This window comes from Vanessa cardui, chromosome 2 (assembly GCF_905220365.1).
Source record: "Vanessa cardui chromosome 2, ilVanCard2.1, whole genome shotgun sequence".
NCBI classification, from domain to species: domain Eukaryota; kingdom Metazoa; phylum Arthropoda; class Insecta; order Lepidoptera; family Nymphalidae; genus Vanessa; species Vanessa cardui.
In genome coordinates this window covers 6,135,717-6,162,151 of record NC_061124.1, presented here as the reverse complement: position 1 = coordinate 6,162,151, position 26,435 = coordinate 6,135,717, and the positions used below count along the sequence as shown (strand labels likewise).

At 32.0% G+C, this 26,435-nt stretch overlaps 1 protein-coding gene across 5 annotated transcripts in view; it reads left to right on the top strand.

The window, feature by feature from the left end:
• LOC124537084 (protein sickie) overlaps positions 1 to 26,435 on the top strand; it is a 230,553-nt gene that overhangs the window by 105,099 nt on the left and 99,019 nt on the right. For all 5 annotated transcript variants that reach the window (XM_047113818.1, XM_047113809.1, XM_047113803.1 and 2 more), the window contains one exon: positions 7,770 to 8,086. In XM_047113818.1, coding sequence (XP_046969774.1) covers positions 7,770 to 8,086 — 317 coding nt within the window. The remainder of the gene's footprint in view (positions 1 to 7,769; positions 8,087 to 26,435) is intronic.

Sequence of the window (26,435 nt, the reverse complement as noted above, 5' to 3'; positions counted from 1 at the left end):
GTTGGTCGTAAATAAAGGATTCCTCAAATGATATTTCACGTGTGTAAATTAAAGATTCCGTGTGTTTTATACGTAAATAATTGTTTTGGTATTCTTGATTTAATGTATATTGATTATATTAATACGAGTAAAAAAAAATGTTTTGGGCGTGGATAAATGTGAATTTAATTACAACCCCTGAAGGCCTTACCTCAAGATTCTGATGTACCTATATGCTTTTCTCTTCTTTGTACTCCGTTGAATGCACTCTTTTTTATCGTAATTTTTCAATTTATTATAAATTAAAAATTAAATAAATACGTACGACGTTGAGGTCAAAAAAAAAAAAGAAATAACACCTCAGTCGTACTTTCTATACAATGTATGGAAACGTATTATTTTCCTAATAATTGTAAAATTCCTATTTCAACGTTTGAACTGTCAATTTAAATATTTACCTATAATGTTTTTGCGGTACAAATAAATAATATTTTGATAAAAATCACTTTACAAAGGTCACTTTCAGTAGTTGTAGGACGAAATTATGACCAATTTATGTAATAACACGTTATACGCGCGAAAGTTAAAAATATACGACGGATAGGTTATCTACAACGGCTTGTTTATTAAAATTGAACGTTTTCGTGTTAATTACACGGGTCCGTCGTGCGTTGGGTGCAAAGTTTTGCGCATGCGCAGACGAGAACTTTCATAGATAGGGATGCAGCCAATATCACTCAAATTATTTATTTCTAATAAAATATATACATTTATTACATATCTTTTATATTAATATTATCAAAAGGTAAATTTTGATTCTGTATGTGGGGATAGTCCCTGAAAGTAATAATATAATTTTAAAAAAATACAGTGTTAGAAAGCTATAATATAATCCATGATATCTATAAGGTATCATACAATTTTCTTCATTGATAAGTTACACCCAGGCGAACTTGGACGGGGACACCTATTTAAATTTCCAACCTATTTAACTCAAGTGGTTTTCTTATAAAACTACAAGTCATTAATTCAAATACCTGATCTGTCTAGTAAAAGTTATTGAGATATTCTGTACATAAATTCCCAGCAACAGAACGGAGTTAGGTTAAGTACGGTTACTGATCCCGATAACACTGTCTGGGCGTGCGGATTGCCGTTCTATTTGTATGAGATTGACACAATAGAAAGTTAACCTGCTGCGGACACTTAGTGCACTATCAACATCTCCTGTTTTGTGTAACCTTGAGATTGAAACACGTGACAGGAATTCATCCAAGTTTAAGGAGTTTATATTTTTAATAGATTATATTACGTTTCATAAAAGGAGGTCTCTCTCAAAAAAAAAATCTAATTGAAAAGTTTAAATTTCGAACTGATTAATTAGAATATTATTCGTTAATGTTGTTTGTAACAATAAGTTGTAATTCTGAGACGCCGATTCTTCTCAAGTCTGATATATATTTTAATTGAAACCGGTGATGATTTTTGACGGTTAATAAAATAAAATTAATACTTCTATGTTGTATAATATTTGATAATAATATTTGAATAATAAAACCCATGTCATTACTAAATTTTTACAGCGACAGGTAAAATATATTTTTAAAGACAACAAGTAAGTTCGTATATATTGGTAATGTAGCACAAAATATTATATTATGTTAAAAAGTATTGAGACACTGGCAACCCTGGTTCCAGTAGCCGCAGACCTCGACACACATCGACTCGTGCGCCGTGACCTAAGCCTGAATAACGGGATGCACTTGACTTTCAGTCTTTATTACTTGAAAATATAAAAACTTTTTACTTTTGTTCTCACTTATTACATCAACAACTAGAAAGCGACATTACATCACCATTAAAATGTTAAATGTTTTATTTTCTACATAAAATAAGAAGCTTATTTAAAACGACGCTTGGTTTTTTAAAACACGTTATTTAAATGATTCAGTAGGCAAATGTAGAAAAAAATAATTAACACTTAGCAACCTGCCTTGATTACGCATGCATGTAATTTATTAATAAAGTGACATAATAAGTACATGATTAGTTGAACAAAACGAGATCTTGCTTTTGAGTTCTGTGTCGTCGCAGTGAAATCTAAATGTTTGTTGCTTCGAAAATAAAGGCTGTTTAGCGATAAACTCATTGTTGCAATAACACCGGTCTTTCCCTACTTTATATATATAATAACACACATTATTTAACATTTAATATATAAAGTGCTGTGAAATCGATCGGTATCGTACTATAATCATTAAATGTATTTAATATACAAGTAAATTACTACTAAATAATACATTGATAATAAATTTGAAGATTTCAATCTATTACAAATTTAAAAAAAAAAAAAGTTCTCAAAAATTTAAAAAAGGAATTATTGAAAATCTGAAATAAATATCGCGATTGATCGTAATAAAATAATACAACATAAAATTATAAAAGCGCTAGTTTTTTTATTTATTTTTTTTTTTTTATGGCATAGGTGGCAAACGAGCAGGAGGCTCACCTGATGGAAAGTGACTACCACAGCCCATGGACATCTGCAACACCAGGGGGCTTGCAGGTGCGTTGCCGGCCTTTAAGAAAGGAGTACGCTCTTTTCTTGAAGGTTCCCATGTCGTATCGGTTCGGAAAAACCGCCGGCGAAAGCTGGTTCCACAAAGTGGTTGTGCGAGGCAGAAAATGTCTGAGAAATCGCGCTGTTGTGGATTTTCGGACATCAAGGTGGTGCGGGTGAAACTTAGAATTTTGGCGAGATGTCCGAAGGTGAAATTCAGCAGCCGGGATTAATCCGAACAATTCCTCGGAACATTCCCCGTGAAAAATTCGGTAGAAGATGCAGAGTGATCCGACATCTCTACGCAAAGCCAAAGGATCAAGGAGATCGGAAAGGGCTTGATCGTCGATAACTCGAGCCGCTCTACGTTGGATGCGGTCAAATGGAAGGAGCTGGTACTGGGGAGCACCCGCCCAGAGGTGAGAGCAGTACTCCATGTGAGGCCGAATTTGCGCCTTGTAAAGTTTAAGGCGATGGGCCGACGTGAAATACCGTCTCGCCTTGCTGAGCACGCCCAGCTTTTTTGAAGCCAATTTGGCTTTGCCTTCCAATTGACCGCGGAACTGAACGAGGCTCGAAATATCAACGCCAAGTATTCCGATACTACCTGTAGCGGCTATCGGAATGTTCTCAAATCGTGGAGATACGACAAATGGTGCTTTTTTTGCGGTTAACGCGCAAACTTGCGTCTTATAATAACTATTTATTATTTATATTAGTTCTTAGTTGGTATGGGAAATTTTATGAGCTCGTGCCTGCGACACGATATGCCACGTTTAAATATTTTATTCGGTTTACAACTTTTACAATACAATGGGTATTAAAATTCACCTTTAAAGATTTTTTTATAAGATTTTTGTTTCTTATTAATTTTAGAATGATTCTAATCCGGAATTTCTAATGCTATTTTTGTTTTCAATTAAGTTCACATGCTAGCAGCTGACCAACACATGTGGGTCAATACCGCAAACTTTTAAATTGTTTACCCAACGGATTTAGACCAAATTTTGCAGACACTATTAGCACTAGATGTAAAATAAAAGAGTGTAACATATGTTTTCATTAGAAGGTACATGAATTAAATATACACATTTTAAGCCAATTATGATACTATATTTACATTAAAAATATCCAATTTAAAAAAAATATCTTTATATACCTTATTTGTTTTTATGATTTAACAACATACATACGCGAATAAAACATTTGAATAAATTTATAAGTATTCCAGTGGACTAAAAGTGAATGATTCCAAAACAAAGTTTCGTTGTTTTAATCTGTCGTTCAATCAAAAACTCAATTAATTTGTCAAGACGTAATTTGCCAAGTGTCCGCAAATTATTATTGGCCAGTGACATTTTAGATTTGACGTTCTATGAATCTGACATTGTGGGATGGTTTGGTCAATTTTGCAATGAAATTTGTCTGGAGCTATTTGTCCAGGTCGAACGATCAGTCTGATGGCGCCTGTAGTTACGTAATCTGGATCAATGCAATTCGACGGTGATGTATGTTAATATGATCTGAAGACAAATCCTCTGTAAATATAGACAACATTATTTGTCAGAAGTGTCACTAGAACAATTGTTTACGGGATGCCTTGCGATCTAAAAAATCGTAAGTACTCTTCTGACCGCTTGGACTACTGTCGCGCTCACTCCTAAGATTAAAAATTGAGGGAAGAATTAAAATATTCGGATCTTTTAAAAAAAAAAGTATTGATCTAGTGGTTTCTTTACAAGTCATCAGGTGATTAAATATTACTGAGTTTTTCTGTCTTGAATCTGATATTGCGGGAACTTCCTAGTTCCAGTTTTAAGTATAGTTCGTAAAGTCTCTCGTCACCAATCATGACTTGCTTTCCTTTGCCTGGCATAGTATGAAGGGATACAAATGCACTTGTGAGCCTTTAAAATAAAAACTCAAAATTTATAAAATCGTATACAATTTAGTGAAATAAGATATACATTTTTCGTTGTGAGCTTAATCTAACAGTAGTTACCTCATCGAACCCGACCGAAAACCTTTAAAGGAAGGTTCAAACCTCTGATTTAATCTCGTTAACATGTGCTGGAGCCACACTATTGTCGTGTCGCAACGTCAGCTGTCAGACAGCACATAATATACAACTAGACCGATTCTTACCATTGATATTGGTGTCAACTATGACAATACTTAGTTAAAATGTCTTGGAATACCATCAGGTGTCTGTTCTTAAGTGCTTGTTTCTTTATGGTGTCGTATAGCGCCTACGTTTATGCGCGATAGTGACCACTTACCATCAAGTGGCTTATTTAAGAAACTATGTAATAATTGATATAGTAAGCAGATATTAAAGACTTAAAATGAGAATAAAGTATAATGATATTAATTAGAATTCGACTTTGTGGAATCAAAGTTAAGTTAAAATAACAGCGGTATTCTCGTTTAGAGATGTTTAAAAATGTTTAAACTATGTATAATAATAACTGCCTGTTAATTTTCCAATTCTGGTCAAAGGCCTGCTCTCTCCTAGAAGAGAAGGTTAAGAGCATATTCTACCACGCTGACCCAATGCGGGTTGATGGGTACACATGTGGCAGAATTTCGTTAAAATTAGAGTAGTAGTTGTAGTAGTAGTAGAGGAGTTGAAATGTACGCGTCCCAACCAATGGGCCGTCACGGCTGTATCGGTATGAATACCATTATTTACCACTCATAATATTCATAAGTCACATCAAACTATGTACACACTTCTCCGCCATACAAACCGAATATTATTAAAAAATATAATAAAGAAATGAAGCGTCCCCATTTAATGAATAAGGCATATTAATAATTCATTCCATGAATCTTACAAAGGGCGTTAACCGTGACGAGGAAAACATATGGTCGTATTTACGATAAGCTACAGGCTGTATTGTAAACACCACGCTGCCGCGCCGGTGACCTATGAGATCAGTAGACAAGCCTTTTAAGGACCGACGCCGGCCCTTGTGTCGCAACAAAACTGAACTAAATACTGGTGCATTGTGGAATCAACTTTATAATCGTTCGTGCCAGTGTGAAGCGCCAATCTTTTCTAAGAATCCAGTGATCTACTTTTAGAGTAATTATGTTTCCACATACGTGTTGTGGACGCTCTCGATGTTTAAGTAATTTTTAATTTAGGTCCAGTTTGAGTGAATATAGCATGATTTGATGCAACGCAATAACAAAAGTATGATTTACATCTATTTTCCTTAAGTATAAAAAAGTAATCATGGGAAAATTTATCTGCATATTTTTTGAAAATAACGTAATAATTGAAAGGAAAAAATAATTTAAATACATATAATATTTAAATATTACTTTATTGATAAACACAGCGCACTCCTTGAAAATTTTTAAGCACGTTTTTCCAATGCAATCGACAAATAAAATATAACTGTTATCACCAAATATTCATGATTTTATATCTAAATTAATGAATCAATTTCTATGTTGTTGGAATTCAAAACAACGTTGTATCTTTTATTTGTATATATACAGGCGAGGCGGCCAAATTTTGTATGTTAACCACATAAAAAAATACATAAATTCCACAATACTAATTAGAAAATGTTACGATTTTATTACAACTGTTTTTTTATTATATCATAAAACAATCACACAGTTATTTACAATAAAATGTTACTTCTCAAAACCAATTCGAACACAATTACAAATATTAATGAAATAAAAAAACCACTGTTTTTACTGTCGCTTATTTATTAAAACATTTTTCACGTGTCTTATGTTTGTTAAAATATATTACGATATTAACCTTACAGAGAGTTATAAATGTTATTTTATGTTCCTACACTGTCATAATACCTTAAAAAGGACAAAAAAGAACATTTAGCAGAAAACCACACTTGTGGTCTCATTGTATTGTTATATAGCCGAAATTAAAATAAACTTTACAAACACTTAAAAATATTAAATTAAATGAGATTACATAGTTTCGGAAGGTATGTTCGAGTAATACTATCAAGAGACTGTAGTAATTAAATGCACTTGGTGGTAGCCCGCCTGGGTACGTACCACCCACTCATCAGATATTATACCGCTAAACAACAGTACGCAGTATTGTTGTGTTCCGGTTTGAAGGGTGAGTGAGCCAGTGTAACTACAGGCACAAGGGACATAGCATCTTAGTTCTCAAGGTTGGTGGCGCATTGACGATGTAAGGAATACTTAATATTTCTTCCAGCGTCATTGCCTATGGGTGATGGTGACCACTTACCATCATGTGGCCCATACGCTCGTCCGCCAATCTATTCCATAAAAAATTGTATATTTAGTGTTTGTGCATAATAATATATCATAGTATACGGATAATTAAAACCTTATGAAATAAGGGTCACTAGCAATCAAAGCGATACGCAATATCTGAAGGTAAAAAAACAAGATTAAATGGTGTAATTGTTATTATTAAAATCGTGTAAGCAAAACAAATTGTAAACATAGCAAGAACTTATATATTACTTTTACGTAAAACGACTGGCACAGTATTTTAAATTATCTATGTTAATTCAGATGCAGGTGCCGATAAATAGCCAGTGTCAACATGATTTTATTTATTCTTCATGGGTCATTTAAGTGATAAGCTCATTGTGTACGCCCCTCGCGCTCCACGGGCTGCGCACGCGCATATAATGGCGACGCACGTAAAAGCTCTCATTAGTACGCGTGATGCGTGCGATGCACGTCAAACGATTTTATTCCGAATTACTTTCCATTTTAGAATTGCGCGAATTTAATTCGTCGAAGGATCGTCGATTTTTTTTGTTTAGTTCAATTATAATTAGAACGATCCACTTTGTTGTTTTTAGAGCCTCTGATCTGCCTCTGAGCAATTTTTTTAATGCTTTTATTTAAATTTATTTTATATTATTAATATATGGACCCAATTTTTCTGACTTGAATTTAAACCAGTTTCCTGTAATGTGTGAGCTACAATTTTGGACCAACAATTGCCGTAATTAAATCTAGGCTTTTTAATATCCATAAATCAAATAAAAGCATGTTTTGTAAAGGTACCTATTTATTTTTTCAATAGACACAATATTCCTACTGTATGAATAAAAAAAGAGCATTCCTAATGTAACGATTTATTTAATTGATTATCAAATTAATATTATTAACCTCAATTTAAATAAATATAAAATGTATTTAAATAAAATAGAATATTTCGAAATTTTTTCTTATTACATTTTTTTATTTCCAGTTGGAGAACGTCCAGTGCTGTTTAGACTTTCTACACGCACAAAAAGTCCAAGGATTAGAACAAGTAACAGCTGTTGATATACGGGACGCTAAACTAAAAGCAGTTCTAGCGTTATTTTTTGCACTAAGCCGACATAAGCAAGCGTCGAAACAGCGCACAGTGCCACCTTGCGGCAATGCGACAAACTCGGGCAAGAGTTTATGCGAAGACGTTCCAGCTTTAAGTTCCGTCCAGAGGATAACAGGTGGCAGCAGTTGCGATGAAATACTAACAGCTTGTGGGAACAACGTCGAGATGACGACGTTAACGGCAAATAGGTAAGTAATTTCTACTGATTTTATTTATCTCTTACCAATAATTATTAATTGTTAATATCAAAATATTAAACATTTTCTTATGCCTTACACGCCATCTATCGTTGAATAGCGGAGTATATAATTAACATGAAATAGTTTTAATAACAATGAAAAGATGGCTCTTATTCTAGAATTCAAACGCAGCTTTTATTTTTTGTTAAATATATATTTTGTTGAGTATTATATTATATTGTATATTCATAAGACTGTACAATATACGTTTATATTTATTTTAACAATTTACTAGTTGTTAACTAATTACGAAGAGTTTATTTAAGTTTAATAGTTATAAGGTACCTGCACATGATTAAAAAAAGAAAGATATTGAGTTGAACTTTTTTTTATATTTTATAATAATAAAACAAAACTATATTGCCATAACATATTTTACGACAGTGAAGACTTTGATTTTCGTATTTTTAGAAGTTACGACTGCACATTATACCAAATTTTACTAATTTCGGCTGACAGATGAAATTGCCGTTTAACTTTGATGTTCGAAACGCTTCCATCGGAACATTAGTTTTACTCCATATAGAATTATACGGCAACGGTTTGGAGCACACTTCGATTTCTCAACGAGACAAGACGATCTTGCTCGACGCGTAATTAGTCAAGCAAGGGTTGACACTTAATTTATGAGAAATACTTATATTAAAATAGAATACATGGAAATCTTAATTAAGGTGTGTTAGGGTTACTTGAACAGTGATTTTAAGTTGAAATATTACTCATTACAACACAGTTATCATCGCGTCTTTTGATTTAGTATTACGTTTTAGACTATTTTGGTATGGTGTTGATAAAAAGTTGGGTAACAGCCTGAAAATATCCCGCTGCTGACTAAGCTCTGTTCTCTTTTTAAGTAGAAGATTTAAAGGTTATCAAAACTTGCATATATTCCTCCCATTCGGGTTGGTGGATACATATATAACAGAATTCCATTGAAATTAGATACATGCAGATATTTTCGAATAAAAAAAAATGATTTTCTTCAAGCACCATATAAATTATTATAAACACAAATTCAGAGAAGTACGCGTTTAAAATGTACTAGTTCTAACCACTGGGCTAAATTATGTAAATAAATTAATTTGATTACTTAATTACTACAGCGAATTAGATGTTGAATTATTATTATTATTTATTTGAATCGTAATCCAGATAAAATAAAATTCAGAAAGCTATTGCCCAACGATGTGATATTTTAAGATATGATTTTAATTAATTATAATCCAGACCTTCAAAACATATAAATTATATATAACATTCATACAATTACATATACAATTACATATACAAATATGTGTAAAAATCCAGAGGCAGCCCTGCTAAAATACACAATACACTGTAAGTTTCGTTCTATAAATATCCCGACTAAGTTTATTTCTCCGATAACGCGACCAAATTAAAACTACACGGTTCGACCAAACCCTATAAGAGGTAAGCCATCTCGTTATTTTCATGTCATAGTTGCAAGCAGAGAAAGCGAATGCACAATTTTCTGTGCCTAATAATAAAAATTAATATAAAAAACAAGCTTTCATTAAATGTCCTATAATGTTAAATTAAAGCCCGAGAATATTATGTAAAAAATTATAATTCAAAGTAAGAAATCTATTTTTAATACAAAAAAAAGTATTTATATATTTTTTACGCTAGAACAGTCTCAGAATCATTCTGAGACTGTTCAATTCACTTAATGGATCAATGCTATATCGTCGCTTACCATAATATAATTTAGTACAATCAAGTTCTTCAATTAAGAAGCCTTGTAATTGGACCATACTTAAAGTTAGCAGTTCTGCCATCAGGAACCAAACTTAAGTGCAACAAACGGATTATAATGATTAAATAATCATACAATATTTTGTACAAAACCTGTTAACAGTAAGGAGTTCTTAAGACAATCTTGGGTGTCAAACCTGATCAGTAAAATTGCATTGTCATGAAAACCCAACGTGTGTGCCCGGAACACAGGAACTTGTAACTTATACTTGATAAAATATTAATTTATTAAGTTTGTAAGCTAAGTAACTTTATAAAATAAGCCCAGTGAAGTATACTGAGGTCTTTGACCTCACCGTTAGGATTTTATTGAATATTTGTAAAATATCTTTTAATTAATAAACTCGTAAAATCGATGTATTTTTTTTCAAATTTTTTATCTTTTATTTCTTGAATATCAAGTTTCCGAGAAATTATGTCTTATTTTGAATCGAGATAAGTGATTGGATGTTGACGTTGTAAAAATACTTTAATACAACATTAAATGATATGGCTGTCATGTGCTTTGGTTATGTGTAAATTTATTTACGTCCGTGAACTGCAGATCAGAACGGAAGATCGGAAATGCCTACCGCAGTTAGTATTTAGAGGGACTAAGTTATATAAACTTACTACAGGACATTACATTATTGATAATTTTGTCAATTAATATAATCATAACAACAACAACAACAGCCTGTAAATTCCCACTGCTGGGCTAAAGGCCTCCTCTCCCTTTGAGGACAAGGTTTGGAACATATTCCACCACGCTGTTCCAATACGCGTTGGTCGAATACACATGTGGCAGAATTTCTATGCAATTTGTCACATGCAGGTTTCCTGACGATGTTTTCCTTCATCGGCTAAGATGCAAGCGTTCTAACCGCTGGGCCATCTCGATTCATAAAAATAATTCATATTTCTTTAAAAATAAAAAATATGTTTATTGAATTAGAGATATAAATAGCATAGGTAGTTGAACAACGTTGCTGCGAATAATAATTATGTCGTCAATATTAAATCTGCAGTGATTCGATTAACTTTATGAATGATAAGTTCTTTTACCTTCATAATATATACAAAACACAAAACAGTTTCGAATGATGTCCTAATACAACACTAGAAAGTGGTCGTATTAACTTTTAACTCTTGTTAACAACTCTTCGATACTCAACGACATTCTATTTTCGACTAACGCCCTCTATTGGCGGATTGCCGAGTTCCGCCGCCATCGCAGCTTTACTCACAGTCTATGTTTGTAAACAAAGAGGTCTAAAGTGCGGCGAGAATAATTCTGCCAGTCAAAATAGATCTTAATTTGTAAGATATTAGAGTATAAATTGATTTTACAGTCATGCATTGAATGATATCCTAGAAATTAAAAGAAAATGCCTTTAGATCTCCGTATTCCGATACTTATAAATAGATTTATTTTGATACGCACTATGAATAAATTATATTCATATGAAAGTGTGACTAAAATTAATAACTTTTTATAAACTCACTTATTTCGATGGATTTATATGAAACTTTTATAAATATCCATCCAAGCATAAAGGGTACCTAATATTTGGCATAACTTCGCATGTGGTGATATTATATTTAAATAACTAAAAGTAAAAATTTAAAAAAAAATTATCCATTTAAAATAAAGTGATTAAAACAACATTGTATTACAATTTGTTACATATAATATTATATAAAACCTCAAATACTTTATTGAATAATACAGAGTATATATTTTTTCTTGGACGTATCTATGATTCAATGATACTTATCAACATTTAAATCAAAAATAATATATTTATTAATTTATAAAAATATTTTGCTTTGTCTCGAAAGAGGATAATTAGTTACAATTTTATTTATATTTAAATAAGAAATGTATAATCAACGATGTGGATGTCCTAAATTTTACATGTCAAATATAATATTTAATATATCTATGCGTAAATGTTTAATTGCATTCAATCATATCTCACTACTATGCAATTCAATTCTTATAAGTCGAAGTTCACAGTCGGGTACTGTACAATTTACCTCTTGCCTCCCGGTCAATGCTTCTCTGATTACGCAGTCTACGGATGTCATGATCGCCCAAAGCTCACGACAGAGACTAACAAGCTATTGTTTATGAATTTCTTCGCTTCAATGAACGTCCCGTCTCACGACCTTTGCCTTAGAAAAAAAAATAAGGGACTATTTAATTTTTGTGTGCGAAGAAACAAAGGTTTGTTAGACCATTGTGAATAATATTGTATTAATATCAGACAGACAAATGCTTTTTTTTGAAGTGTTTTTTTTTTCGGTGCGTTTAAAGGAACAATTCAATATTTTATAAAGAAATGGTTACATTAATATAGTCTTAAAAACCACAACAGTGACAGTTACAAATAGAATCACGAAAAATCTTTGAATCGAAACCATTAAATTGGTAAAAACTCCGAGAAAAATGCCACCGTACCACATAAAAGTGAGAGCATTCTCAAATGTGGACAGGATTCGATTTAGAATTCCGTGAGTTCTTATGGGTGAACAGCCGCAGTCGCCGTGCCTACACAATGGGTCTACTTTCCTTACCGGGATATTCCATCTATGGAACCTGTGTCGACTGAGACTTGAATGCCATACGTGGAACCCGAAGATGTCATATAATTAAATGTCATTACGGCATAATATATCGTTCAGAACGTACCCGTATTTATAACACATACATATGCAACGAGGTTGATTTAAAAAGCTTTTAATAATTACTCACACAGACTTTTAATGTCATATCTAATAGACGTATGTAATGTATGTATGTATGTAATGTATAATATGGACATATAGAATTTAGGCTGGTATTAAAAATTTCAACAAACTTGTGTATAAATAAATAAATATGACATAATTTTAGACTAGCCATACCAATATTTATAAGGAAAACCTTTGAGGAGATGATTCGATAAAAAATAGATCGGCCAAGAAATCCAGAAGACCAAGAAGACAAATAACTCTCTTTAAAAACTAAAGTGGGATTCTCGTAATAAAAATAGGCAAGTATATCGCGAAGATAGAAATGTAACAATACAAACTGGTTACTCGTCAAATTATCGTCAAATAAAACTAGTTATAACGGATTTGAATCGCGTATATTAATTATTTTTTGGTCTACCCGTGACCACGAACGCTGTAAAGTGCTCGAAACGTCGGGATGCCAAAAAATAATTAATATACGCGATTCAAATCCGTTATAACTAGTTTTATTTAAATGTGTAATAATCGCGAAAACTTAAGACAACATTATCGTCAAATAAAATTTATCCTTTGTCTAAAAGATTATTAAACACTTCAAATGAAGATTTGAAACTGAATAGTCATTACTTAGAAGTCACACCTTTGTATTAATATTTGAATTTGTATTATACAGAACCCCAATACTAATAAAAGAGTATGGTAAATTAGTTCAATTAAAATATTACACGTGTTTATGTCTATATAGTATAATGTCTTAAAATTTGAACGTTAATATCAAGTCATAATTATCTATATAAGCTGACATAGTTGAATGAAATTAAAATTTAACTTACCTTTCATCATTTAAAATATGATATACGCATTAATTAATGATGTAAAGATGTAAAGTCATTAGTTTCATTTTAAATACACGTTGAATATCCGCATTTCATTTCATTGAATAAATTAATGAAAACATTGATTACCACTGCATGACTGTTACGATTACAGTTTCGTTTTTGCTATTGGCACAGCTAATCTGATCGCAGATCGCTTTTGAAACTTATATTGGTTTTGATGTTTTAAATTGGCTCAAGTGTGTTTTAATATAGCGCCTCGATTGTCTAGTAGTTGATTAGGCTGTAAAATAAGACACCATGAATTTTTTTTGGGGGTTTTTCTAATCGAGAACAAAACATACTTTATTAAATCAGGCTTATACTAGCACTTTTGAATCATATACTCAACTATATTAAGTGAAGCTACTATCGGTTCGGAAAGTTTCTACCGAAATAAACAGGCAAGAAATTCAGTAGTTATTCTTTTTCTACATTTAAAATAGAAACACGTTAGTTAAATATAATTATAAATGTATGCTTAATATATCCTGGCTCGAAGTCAACAAGAATTAATTCCACGCTTTCAAAAAGGAGTCATAGATTCGATTTCAATTGTTTGCTAGATATATTGTAGGGTTTTCTTGGCTGACAACGGCTACAAAAATTTAATATAATTGTAACTATATTACATAATCGTAAATCGACTTTTAAATAGTTCAATATATTTAATTTCATTTTACTTAGAAGACCTCTAAATATTTTGAATACGCTATTATTTTTATTGCTTTTTAGTGCTTAAATGAAGTCGTTTTTTTTTGTTAAAATTTTTATATATATCATCTATATTATGACTCTTTACACTCTTGTGTCAGGGTAAGGTTTCAAGGTCGTGTCCGATTTGCTTTTCCGTCGGTTGAGAGCAAGGGAATTGAGAATACAGCCATTTTTACGACTGAGCCCTAAAATACGTTCCCAAGAGTCCTGAGTATCACCGTGTTCAAAATCGGTCACGAGAACATTACGTGCATTAAAGATACTATAAACAATAGTAATATATTAACTTGATCTTTTAAGGGCGCAGTTCCATTTGGGTTGGTAACACTCACATATCAGTTATTCTAATATACAACAAAAATACTTAATAGCTATAGGTATTTTCTAGATTAAAGAGGTTATCTTCTATCTTCGGTTCTATATCTTGATTAAATTCTTACAAATTTGTTTATAGGTAACATATAATATTAGGTAATATGTACTTATAGTATATTTCGTCTTCGCGTTTGGACTCCACTTCCACTTAGCATTACGTGAGTGGAGTCATATTCCTTCCCGAAACGTATAAAAAAATCCTGTGCTATGTTTTGTAAAATAAAAAAAAAATAATTCAATTCATGCTTATTTCCCATAAGTTTTGAGGGTGTAGACACAGAAATGAGAATAAAAAAACACCCGTATAGCGAGAAAGCAATTACGCAATTATATTATGAGGGTAATTAACATGCAGATATTTAATGATCAGCTTGATACAGCCGATATACGGATTGCGACTAATTAAGTATAGTACGACAAAACTTAAATGTAGCATCGGCAAAATTCGTAAAACCGATCACATCCGAATTAAGTACTCTATGCCAAATTATCAATATTTACACAAACGTAATAACTTGTAATATCATATGACCTAATATATTCGTCCATTTGAAACGTTGTTGATTTACATGCGCTTGCTATCTCGGGTTGAACTGACGCGAGAATCTATAGCGACGAATAGCATCGAATGGTGCGATAGGAAGCTGTTACTAGTAATCGATTTTATTGAATTTGCCAATGCTACATCTAAGTTGTGTCGTACTATATGTCATACATTTGTACGATATTATCAGCGGTTATCTCGGGCAATTTATATCATAATTTAAAAGGTAAATTTTGTTTCGTACCTTTAAACGCATAATACGCTTTCTTGATTACATATTGGCGCGCATCTCCGTTATAAAAATGAGGTAACATAACGGTATGTTCACGTTTTGAGAATATCCTTCATTGTTATTGCATGTCGTTAGTTATTTTTGTTCTTTTTTCAATTATATAGTAAAACATCGTCGAACTTTTAAAAAAAATATTTCTTATATATATTTGGGAACCGGTGACAGCTTGACATTTAATTCAACGCTGAAATATGACAATTCAAAAATTTTCAATTGATTACATTGATTTCTATCTTTCTCGACGCGTAGGCGTCATCGAGATTGTATACTAGCACAATATGGAGTATAAACTGTTTCATACAATTGAATTAAAGTTTCATAATGTTCAGTCAATCTAAATTTTTAAATAAAACCCTAAAATGTAAACCATAAACTATTCCGCGATCTGCTCCGATATATTTTTAAAATATTTATTAAAAGTTTTGAATACTTAGTTCATTATAAACCGCAAAGAAGATATATATAAGATAAAGAAGAGACGACCTACGTGTAACAATTATAATATCATCAAAATGTATTGATTATAGTGAATCAAAATATAATTAATTCAGAATATTTTTTACATAAACACTAGTCAGAATGTATCAGCATCTCGTTATCCACGCATCCAAAGCGGTAGGTAATTGCGAGCTCTCAGAAAAAAACGTTCTTCCTTTCACGATAAGCCGAGATAAGTGTTGAGTTTCGTAGGGCGATGTTTTGAAAAACCAATTATCAAGTGAGGGTCGAGGTGTACGACAGCTGATTTGTGAAGGAGCTAATGGGGTGTTAACGCGAGCGCTCGAATCTCCAAAGTTTTTGCCTGTGAAAGGTTATTGATATGTATGCTCAGATAACATGCTTAGTTTGTATTTTTTCGTATTCAAAGTTAATTATAGCTGACATTTAATTTGTTTGAATTATATTTAGAACTTGACTATGAACTAGACAAGATATTAAAGAATATAGCTTGATTATTTTTTTTTTTCAAATTAAATGTTGAAGTTAGTATTATCTAATCTAAATCAAAGTTCATGTTAGAAGCATTAATGAATAAAATTAACATATAAGATATATGTAACTAGTTTATTAAGTTCGATTTTTTAAACTTTAAAGCACATAAACCTTCAGGCCCCAATTTATTCCTTCTATGAATTAATTAACAAATAGTCTAGCCTATGCCTTCTCCGTTACTCAAACTATCTCCAATATCAAATTCCATCTAAATCTGTTAATCGAATCAAACGTAAAACAGTAACATAGTTACGTTCGCGTTTATAATAATAGTAGATAGATAGTTAGGATCGAAGTAACAAAATTTGAAAGGGACTATTGCCGTTCCATGCTCTCATTGTCGCCATACATAAGTTATTGGAACATTATAAACTCAAACACAGTATGAAGTATTGGGCAAATGTTTGCCAGCAGGCCGCCGGCCGCCGCGTGTCACATTTGTTTACGTTTACGATACGCTGGGTCGCTTCACGTCGATCTATTCCGTCAACAAATACACACACACACATACACACACATGCAGACGGGTATTGCAGACTGCATTATGTAAACACGAAAGTTTTTGGAATATTTAGTAAAATATTTACGATAGATTAACAGGAGACGAGATTTTTGTTTTTGTAATCTCAGCGATTTTGCAACTTGGATCAACATTCCTACTACTTAACGAGCTTTTAGTGTTTATACTATTATTATTAAACATTTCGGTAGTGAGAAAAGTTTTATATATTTTGAGACAGCTAAAAAGTTACATCATTTCCAAAAATAATCTTAATTTTTTAATACTATTTCGAGAACACAATATAAATTTCTCCTGAATTTCTGAAGTTGTTTTTTTTTTTGTAAACTCCAGATTTTACTGATATTTGTTTTTACGAATATATAAAAATAAAGTTCGTATACTATGCGTTCACGCATCGTTCATTTCATTGGATTGAAACTTTGTACAGTTTAATTGGTGCGTGAAGTGCATGATTCTGGTATAATATCAACGTACAATAGACGACGAAACAGTTCGTTTGGGATGTAGATTTCGAAAAACAAATACAAATAAATTGCGTCGTATACAGAAAAATGGTAAATAAATAAATATGTGACGTATAAATATAGAAATAAACATCATGGACGACGAAAAACATCTGTAAGTATATCTTGTAAAAATGTTGTATAGAGAACATATTTTAGTGCACAAGTCAGTATGCAGACACCTGTAATAGACCCATGGGATGGCAAATCCTTAAAAAACCAAAAAGAGCTCTGGCTCAGAATCAAAGGTGTGTTTCCGAGATAAGAAAGTATTTCCTTCCAACTTCTAGACTTTATTTGGGATCACTGAGAACGTATTGACAGAAAAAAACTAACTAAAAAAAGAAAAACCTTTTCTGGACCCGACTATCGACTTTTATATTTTTAAAAATGGATTTCCATTACTTAGCTGAATGTTAAGAAATGGAAATCCATTTTTACACGTATCATATCTGGGAATCAACCCAACACCACCATAGTAGTATGCAACAGTTACATAAACTGTGCCATCTAGACTTTAGTACAGAGTGTATAACAATAAATATATATGAAATTAGTATAATATAAGTTTCATATAACAACTTGTCAAATCCATGTCTAAGCATTCGCGCTCGTGACCCTTGAGGGAGTGCAATTCTCTCAGATGTCATCTGCGGGCGTTATTTCAAAACGCTTGTGTATACGACGTTTACACTTTGTCCTGTTTGCAGTTCTTTGCGGTAGGTCTTTGTACACTTCCTGGGTCCATAAAGGAGCTTTATTGTGACACTGTTTCCGCCGTGTTCATATTTGTTTAACAGAATACTGTTTTGTCGTGTTTAAAAAAGTATACTAATATGTAATTATCTTGATTATTTTCAATATCTGGTTGTTTGTTGAAGTTATCTACTGTTGATTAAACTTTTTAAACGGACGCAGAACCTCTATATATATATATAGATTCCAATACTAAAATTGTGACTAAAGAGTCAGCATCAGCAACTTATTCAGATTGCCATCTTTGGCACACACCTCATCCATTCCTTTTCATTCTTTATATCAAAGGATACGTTTTTAGTTACTGTTTTCAGAACAATTGATACCCAGACGCTGCTGTGACCTTTGACCAGGTAAAGAGTGCACGTAAGCGAGAATATCTTTAAAAATGGATTTCCATTTCTTATTTAAAAATTTTTACACGTTCGTGCAATAATTTAAAATCGGCGCCGTTCTGAATTTCTTATATTAAACTTTGCCACAGCGTCCTCGTAAATAAGTCGTTATGGGTTCAATGCTTCGGTTAATCCCATCTTTTTTATACGAGATAATTAGTGAAAAAAGTCCATATAATTTATTGGACAGTACACGTGGAATGTAAAAGGTAAACTGTATGTTCATATTTGCATAGACTAACCACACTATGGCAGAATGGTGAAATTAACTCTTTCCCCAAAAAGGGTAGAACTCTTAGACAAGATATGGGGCGTTTATTTGGTGATTTATTACTGTAATAAACTAGAATCGTAATTTAATAAAATATTTTTGATGTATATATATGTATAATTCTTGACCAAAGTTAGTTTTAGTTACGAAAGTCTTTCAAGTTTAAAATCGTTCAAGTAAATTATCGAAGTTGAAATCAGTCTCCCAAGAAAATATATAGCATTCTGAACCCACGAGAAACCCACAAGCATACATTCAGACAAAATACGCTAAAAATAGAAAAGAAAAAATAAAAACAAATGAACAAGATTTTTCTCTAAGAATAAACAGTCCCAAGAATAAACAATTCCAATAATTCAACATCGACGCTTAAAACATCGTTTCAAACCGGAAGATTGCTATAAATCTACTCTCCCGTTCAATGCCCCTAAAAATACGCCCTTTATAAAGAAATCGTATTTATTCAAAATGTTTAAAACATAAATAAAACCATCTCTAAATCCAACAATACCTTAATATCAGACACAAACATTCAACAACTTACAATTCCCCTTCACAAAAAGTTGCTTGAAATTTAACAAGCCTAAAAATTTCGAGCGTACAATTCAAATAAATAACTTTTATATATTTTTATTGTATAATATCACGAAATTCAAGAGTAACTTTATATCATGACCTCATTTAAGATTTTAAGCATTACACAAATCATTCGAGTTACCTTGGCTTTCAAACATATAAATTAATTTTAAAAAGGTTCAGTGGCTTTTTATTATTACAAGTGTGTATGGAAACATTTATTGATATTCTTTGCAGAAATAACAGCCTTGTAAAATTAAGTTAGAATGAGTGGTTTCAATTTTGATCTATCTATCATTTTGTCGAATAATACGAAAATATTAAAAATATCATATTTTAGTTTGCACTGTTACTGTGCACACTATCAATACAGTTGAAGAAATAACGACCATTGGCCATTATATCTATAACACAACTATAAAACGTTGCGACCGTCGCGTCGTAGGACTTGTAACGCAACTTAATCCAAATTAAAAAAAAAAAAAAAACACGCAAATGCTTGTGTTCCAAGGGATATGAATTTGACATTCTAAGGAGGTAGTGTATGTGACTATAGAAAAATAGCATGCGATATTTTTTAAAACAATGTAAGTGTACGATTCACATCAAAGTAAGGACTCTGTTAGATACGACCTCATTTATTGTTGAAATAAATTACCGACGCTTAAACCGAGTGGATTGTAACGGATTTGATAAGCTAAACTCGACTCGTTTAGGCACTAGCCAGACCTGTCTTTAATGTAAAGTTTACAGTAAATATATTGTTTGCGTGTTGATAAAACAACCTTAATAAATATGTTCGATATTTCAAAACGAATTTTAAAACTTATGGAACTTAGGCATATTATTTATTTCTAAGTAATGTCACATAAAGTAATAATTATGTAATGTAATATTTAATATTTATACAATATTTGACGTCCTTTTCGCTCACGCTTTTGCGTTCCACCTTGCTTCATACCAAATTTTATCAATTACGATTAAGTTATTTAGTTGTGAAAGAGTCAGACAGATTTACAGACAGCGTTACATTCGCATTTATAATATTAGTTTAAGCTTGAAACACCTTTGCTAAAACATACGAGTACTTTATAAATCTTAAAAGAGCTCGTCTTGACTTCTGAACGTACTTTTGAAAATATTCACTTATATTATGAACATATTAATTCAATGTTCACATCCTTAAACAGAAAAAAAGGATCACTGACTGATTATACTGAATTATATAACTATATTATTTGATTTATGAATCTTGATACTGAACAAGTTCGATTTTATAACATTTTTATAAGTAGAAAAACTTTTTTAAACAAAAACGTTTTCGTAGGTATGTATTTATAAACAAACAACAAGTTTGGACTACGTTTTTGGGTTGGTGTATTTTATAGCTCCCACTGGGCCATCTCATCAGAGATGGCCTAGTGGTTAGAACGCGTGCATCTTAACCGAAGATTGCGAGTTCAAACCCAGGCAAGCACCATTATATATATATATATATATATATATAATGGTATATATATATATATATATATATATATATATATATATATATATATATATATATATATATATATGTGCTTAATTTGAGTTCATATTTCATCTCGTGCTCGGCGCTGAAGGAGACATCGTGAGGAAACCTGCATGTGTCTAATTTCATCGAAATTCTGCCACATGTGTATTCCATCAACCCGCATTGGAACAGCGTGGTGGAATATGTTCCAAACCCTCTTCTTATAGGAAGAGGAGGCCTTATCCCAGCGGTGGGATATTTACAGGCTGTTACTTTACTTTACAAACAAAATGTAAGACGAGCTCGTTTACATTCAAGATAAACGTTCACTTTCAATGTGTGATATATATGTATGATAAACTAATATTTGTGACGACTACACGATGCTAGTATCGACACCGCCTGTCAACGGAGACGGTTCTGTATTTTATCTAATAATTTACTATCGTAACTCGAAATTAGATTCGAATAGAGCTTCCCCTTTGACGTCGCTTGTTGGTTTTACTCAGGATAACCGAATTTCGTAGATATTTGACAATAATTACGCAAGTGGAATACGAATTTAATTAAAAATTCGATTTTTGAAAGTTTCTCTAATTTGTGATTCGATCGATGATTTCGAAATTTGAAATTCATATATTTAAACGGTTTGACGTAAAGTGTTTCAAATTACGCCTTAAAAAGTGAAATTTTGAAGTGTTTTTTTTTTAATTTTGTTTTATAGGTAATTTTTTTATATTTCTAGTTTATAAGTTATGTGTTTAAATCAAGTCACATATTAGCATAAAATAATGTAAACATAAAAATGATGTATGTAGTCAAAAAAAAATCTCCTTTATACACTACTTCATACAAAAATTCACCCTCATTTTACTCCCATACAAACATTTATTGATTCCCCATAAAAACTTTCATCCTCTCTTTCCAAACCCAGGGATGATTTATGTGTTAAATACTGACCTATGTCCTTCAATCCTCATTCCTCCGCATAACATCCATACCATGACATCCGGCTTCCCCATAACTTCACGGTTATCAGTACGTACGGACGGAAGTCTGAAAGTGCAGACTTCCTCATATGTATTCAATATATATAAGTATAATCAATACAACCAATACCTGTATAGATTAAATGACATAATGCGACGTTAACAATACAATCATACCACTAACCATGTAGGTTGTATATGTTATTTTTTTTTTCAGGCTTACGTGGCTACGTCATCTGCATCGTTATCTTATCCATCTTAAGCTGCCACATTTTATATTTCGAATTAATAAACGGATTTCACTGCGGATTGTTAAAAATAATTTATCTTTTTTTGAGCTATCGGCGCACATTTGTTGAATTTCAAAAGTCGTGTCTATATTTATTTTTACCGGTGTGCTTGAAATAACGCCAGTTCATGCGGAATAATCGAGTCAAAATGAAAAACTCGTAACAAAACGTATCGTATTTTTTACTGTGACTGACGAATCTAATACCAAGCTTCTAATTCTACCTTTAATTTGTTGTCGTATAGCTTAGGATGTGCATTTATAACAAATGAATTCGGTCATTATATTCTAATTAAACAACAAATTGTGAGTAAAAATTACTAGTGATTTCTTAGGCTTCTATCACTAAGAATAAATACATACACATGTGGCGGAATTGTCCTGACACACAAACCTTTAAACATTTAATCCCCATACAAACATTAATTGATCTATACAAATTTCACCCGTTTTCACACTTTCAAGTGATGATTTCCATATTAAAAACTAACCACTCTACGTACTAAAACTATCTAAATACCAAATCGATTGCACGATATGAACTATAAATAAATTAAGATCTCGTCTGCTATTGAACTCGCGATTGCACTGTCGACTGTCAGTTTGTATGTTTATACATTAGACGACATTCACTTGGTGAAATCAATCATCTTACACTTGTACAGGATTAATATAACACGCGAATAGTTTTGACAGTTTAAGTAAAGCGTTCGTGGATTCGATATATTTTTTTCTCGGTATCAATAAGCGGTGAAACGTGAAGCGTATATGAGTATTCGTAATAAATCACCAGTTACTTTTAGATGTTCCACGAATAGTTTAATCTCGTTTAACAAGCGAAAGGGGAATTAGTTGATTCTTAAATGCTCTCTCGTTTCCGTATTCGTATAACTAAATCATTGAACCGTTTTTTAACTATTACGGATTTTAAACATAGATATATTTTCACAAAGAACTTGATGTACTTTTATTATGTTATAAGGTTAAGTTGATGAAACATAAAAACAACTATTTATATTCTGTGGTGCACTACAAAGTTGGCATAGCTTGAGGACGGCCACTTTAGATCTGCTATTCCTATCTGCACTGCAGTAGATAGTCGGCACGAAGTTTGTTTTCAACGTTGATAATATTATATTATATAATATGTATATTTAAAGGTTCATTGTTTTACATTACGTCAATATAAACAATCTTAATAATCAGCTGTCAATACATACTAATTAGCGAGTACAGATCTGTTCACCTATGTGGATGCGTCCCTCTCCATACACAAAACTTAAACAATCACATTTATAATCTTTTGTTTTTTTTTGCCTTTAATTGGATGTTAATTTTCTCACCTACTCTGACATCTTGTGAGCACGAGTGTCACTCAATACTTGTGAATGCCCGATAATTGAATGTGGAGGGGCGCGCCCTCTTGATTGATTCGATCTATAATAAAATTGTGCAACTGTTACATTAAAAATAAGCTTACTCTATCATTATATCATTACATTACGAATTCATTTCAAACTCCGTTTTCAGAAGATCACTTTTTTGATGGTTTATGATCAGCTTTTATTTTATATAGATATTTGTTTATTCGACCGTTAACATTTCGTCCAAAATAATAGCAGTAATTATCAATAGTATGAATGTAACGCAGAGATGGGGCGAACGCGAACACCCTCCTATTACAATACTTAATTTTATTTCTATGCGAGATGTAACCAAAAATATTGAATATATTTAACGACGTTTTTATATGTATAAAATAATTTATTACACCTATTTCTTTTTATAATAAACGAAAAATTTAAACGAACTTTTTTGCAATAATGGAAAAAAAAATAATGAATAAATGCGATACGTTCCCGCAGTCACCGAGGTAAATAAATGATGTGAAATGAGAAAGAAATATTTGTATCAGCGGGAGGTTGTTTACTGAAACCCTCAGTGTAAATGATTTCACCGTAGCCAGGGACTGATTTAACGAGATAAGCCGCGAACCCTTCTAAAGGTAGTGCATAATGTCATCCCGCTAATGCAAGGGCTCCCCGGCACAGATGGCACCAGCGCTTATCATACAGGACGTTTGCTCTTTTTTGTGTAAATTGAAGATTTTTAAACGTGGCCTCACTTTTAATTACTTTGAAATGTTCGTTGTAAATTTCACCTTTTTAGTATGCACCAATTAAAATTGCAGGTGTTAAAATACATAACGAGTTAACGTTTCGATGCCAACGAAAAAATAATCTTGGCACTAAACGTAAACCATAATGGCAGTATTATAATACTGTTTTAACGAACTTCGAAAGAGGTTATTGCGATTAAATTTCTTGAGCGTGCATTTCCTGTAGACGTTTCGATTAGCACTTGAACTTTCATTTGTTTAAATAATATATGTAAGTACAGCATTCAATTGCGGTCGGAATGTTGGGCTTTTGTTTACACCCTGTGCACACTCGAATATGGCATTAGCATTCGCTGCATCCCGCGCGATCACTCGGAAGGGGAGAAGGCCCTTTCCGTCGAATTCTCGTCTATCGTGCAGACGCAATGCTGGTGCGTGCACGCGGCGTGCGACCGTGCGGAGTGCGCCTGACTCGGCCGACTCGCGAGTGCGCGTGACATATCGTGGAACGTGTTACATTTTTGTTTATGGTGTGCAAAGCTCACCTATTTATATCAGTGAAATCGTGCCTAGTCCTGCGCTATAAGTGGAAGCAATGAGAGATGGTTTGATGTTTATTTTAATGCAGTTCAAGTTAATTCGAGTGTCTGCTCGTTTTGTTTACACTGCAGTGTGATTCACGTCAAGTTTGCATCGCGACTTGACGTAAACCTAAAGAAATTTACATTTATACTCAGTTCGTTTACTGAAATAGATTTGTTAAATGAATGAAATAAGTAAACGTATTGATCAAAGTTATTACTTGTATTTACAAATCGATAATACACACGTTAAAAATAATAACTAAATGGGGGTAAGCGAATAAAAATGTTGACTTATTTCTAATTATATTAACAATCTTAACTTTTTAGAATAATAAAATATTCGAAAATCGAATTTTGATTCGAACATTCAGTTACAACAAAACATTTAATAATTTACGCTTTGTAAACATGTTTTCAAACATACCTAGTCCTTATTTAACATAACATAAACATTCTGAATATAATTATTTTTAATTAAGGATATAATTATATATAACATAAAATTGAATATCATAATTGTCATTTGATAGACGACAATTGATATTAAGGTTTCATTATCTAAGGACTAAAAATAGAATTCAATAAAAAAACAACAGAAGTACAGTGCGTTAGTCCTGAACGTTTTTTATAACTTATTTCTCTATTTATTCAACCAAGAAGAAGCGAAGCGTGTTTCGCAATAAATAAACCGTAGGTGTAAACCATTTGCAATAGTATAGTGTTCGAGGTGGCTTGTACGGGACTCTCGTTTTACTTATTGCTTTCAATAAGGCTTTAGATTTGGCCCGCTATCTTACGCCCACGATGCAAACTGGTCTGTGCTTTGCATACGATCTATATTTAAAATAAATATTTATAGAATATAAATAAATGTTATCGTGTTTTGTCGATAAAGTGAATTTATTATGCAATTTCGATTCATGGATATTTTTATATAATTTTTGTTTAATTTGTTTTGTTGTAGTCCGCTCATTCTTAACTAAAATTTATTGAGATTTTACATTATTGGGGCAAGGCGTGAATAAAAAACAATCTATCATTATTCTTGCGATTTTTTATTACAACAAGTCGGTGCGCCCGCGTCTTTCGATTGTTTTTTCGTTGTATTATGTCGCTTTGTCATTTATAAATTAGACTATTGTATTTATAATTAGTTCTTAATTTATCATTTTATTTATATCTTATATTCGCTGAAAGAAATAGTCTTAGAAAAAAAAAAAACAATAAAACGGTAGGTTTATTACAAACCACAATTGTATTGTTCTATTTTTAAATACTAAGACAATACACGAATGAAATCTGTATAGTTCGCTTACATTTTATAAAACAAAAGTTCATGCGAGAATAACAGGGACGTCACAATGGCAACAATAAAACGCTCCGCTTATCAGTTTTATAGCGAGTTTTATTCGAGTAATTTATTCGGTATCGAACTTTAGTTAACTTCGTACAAACCTAGTGGAGACCACCTGTGGAATGGTTTTATTTGTTAA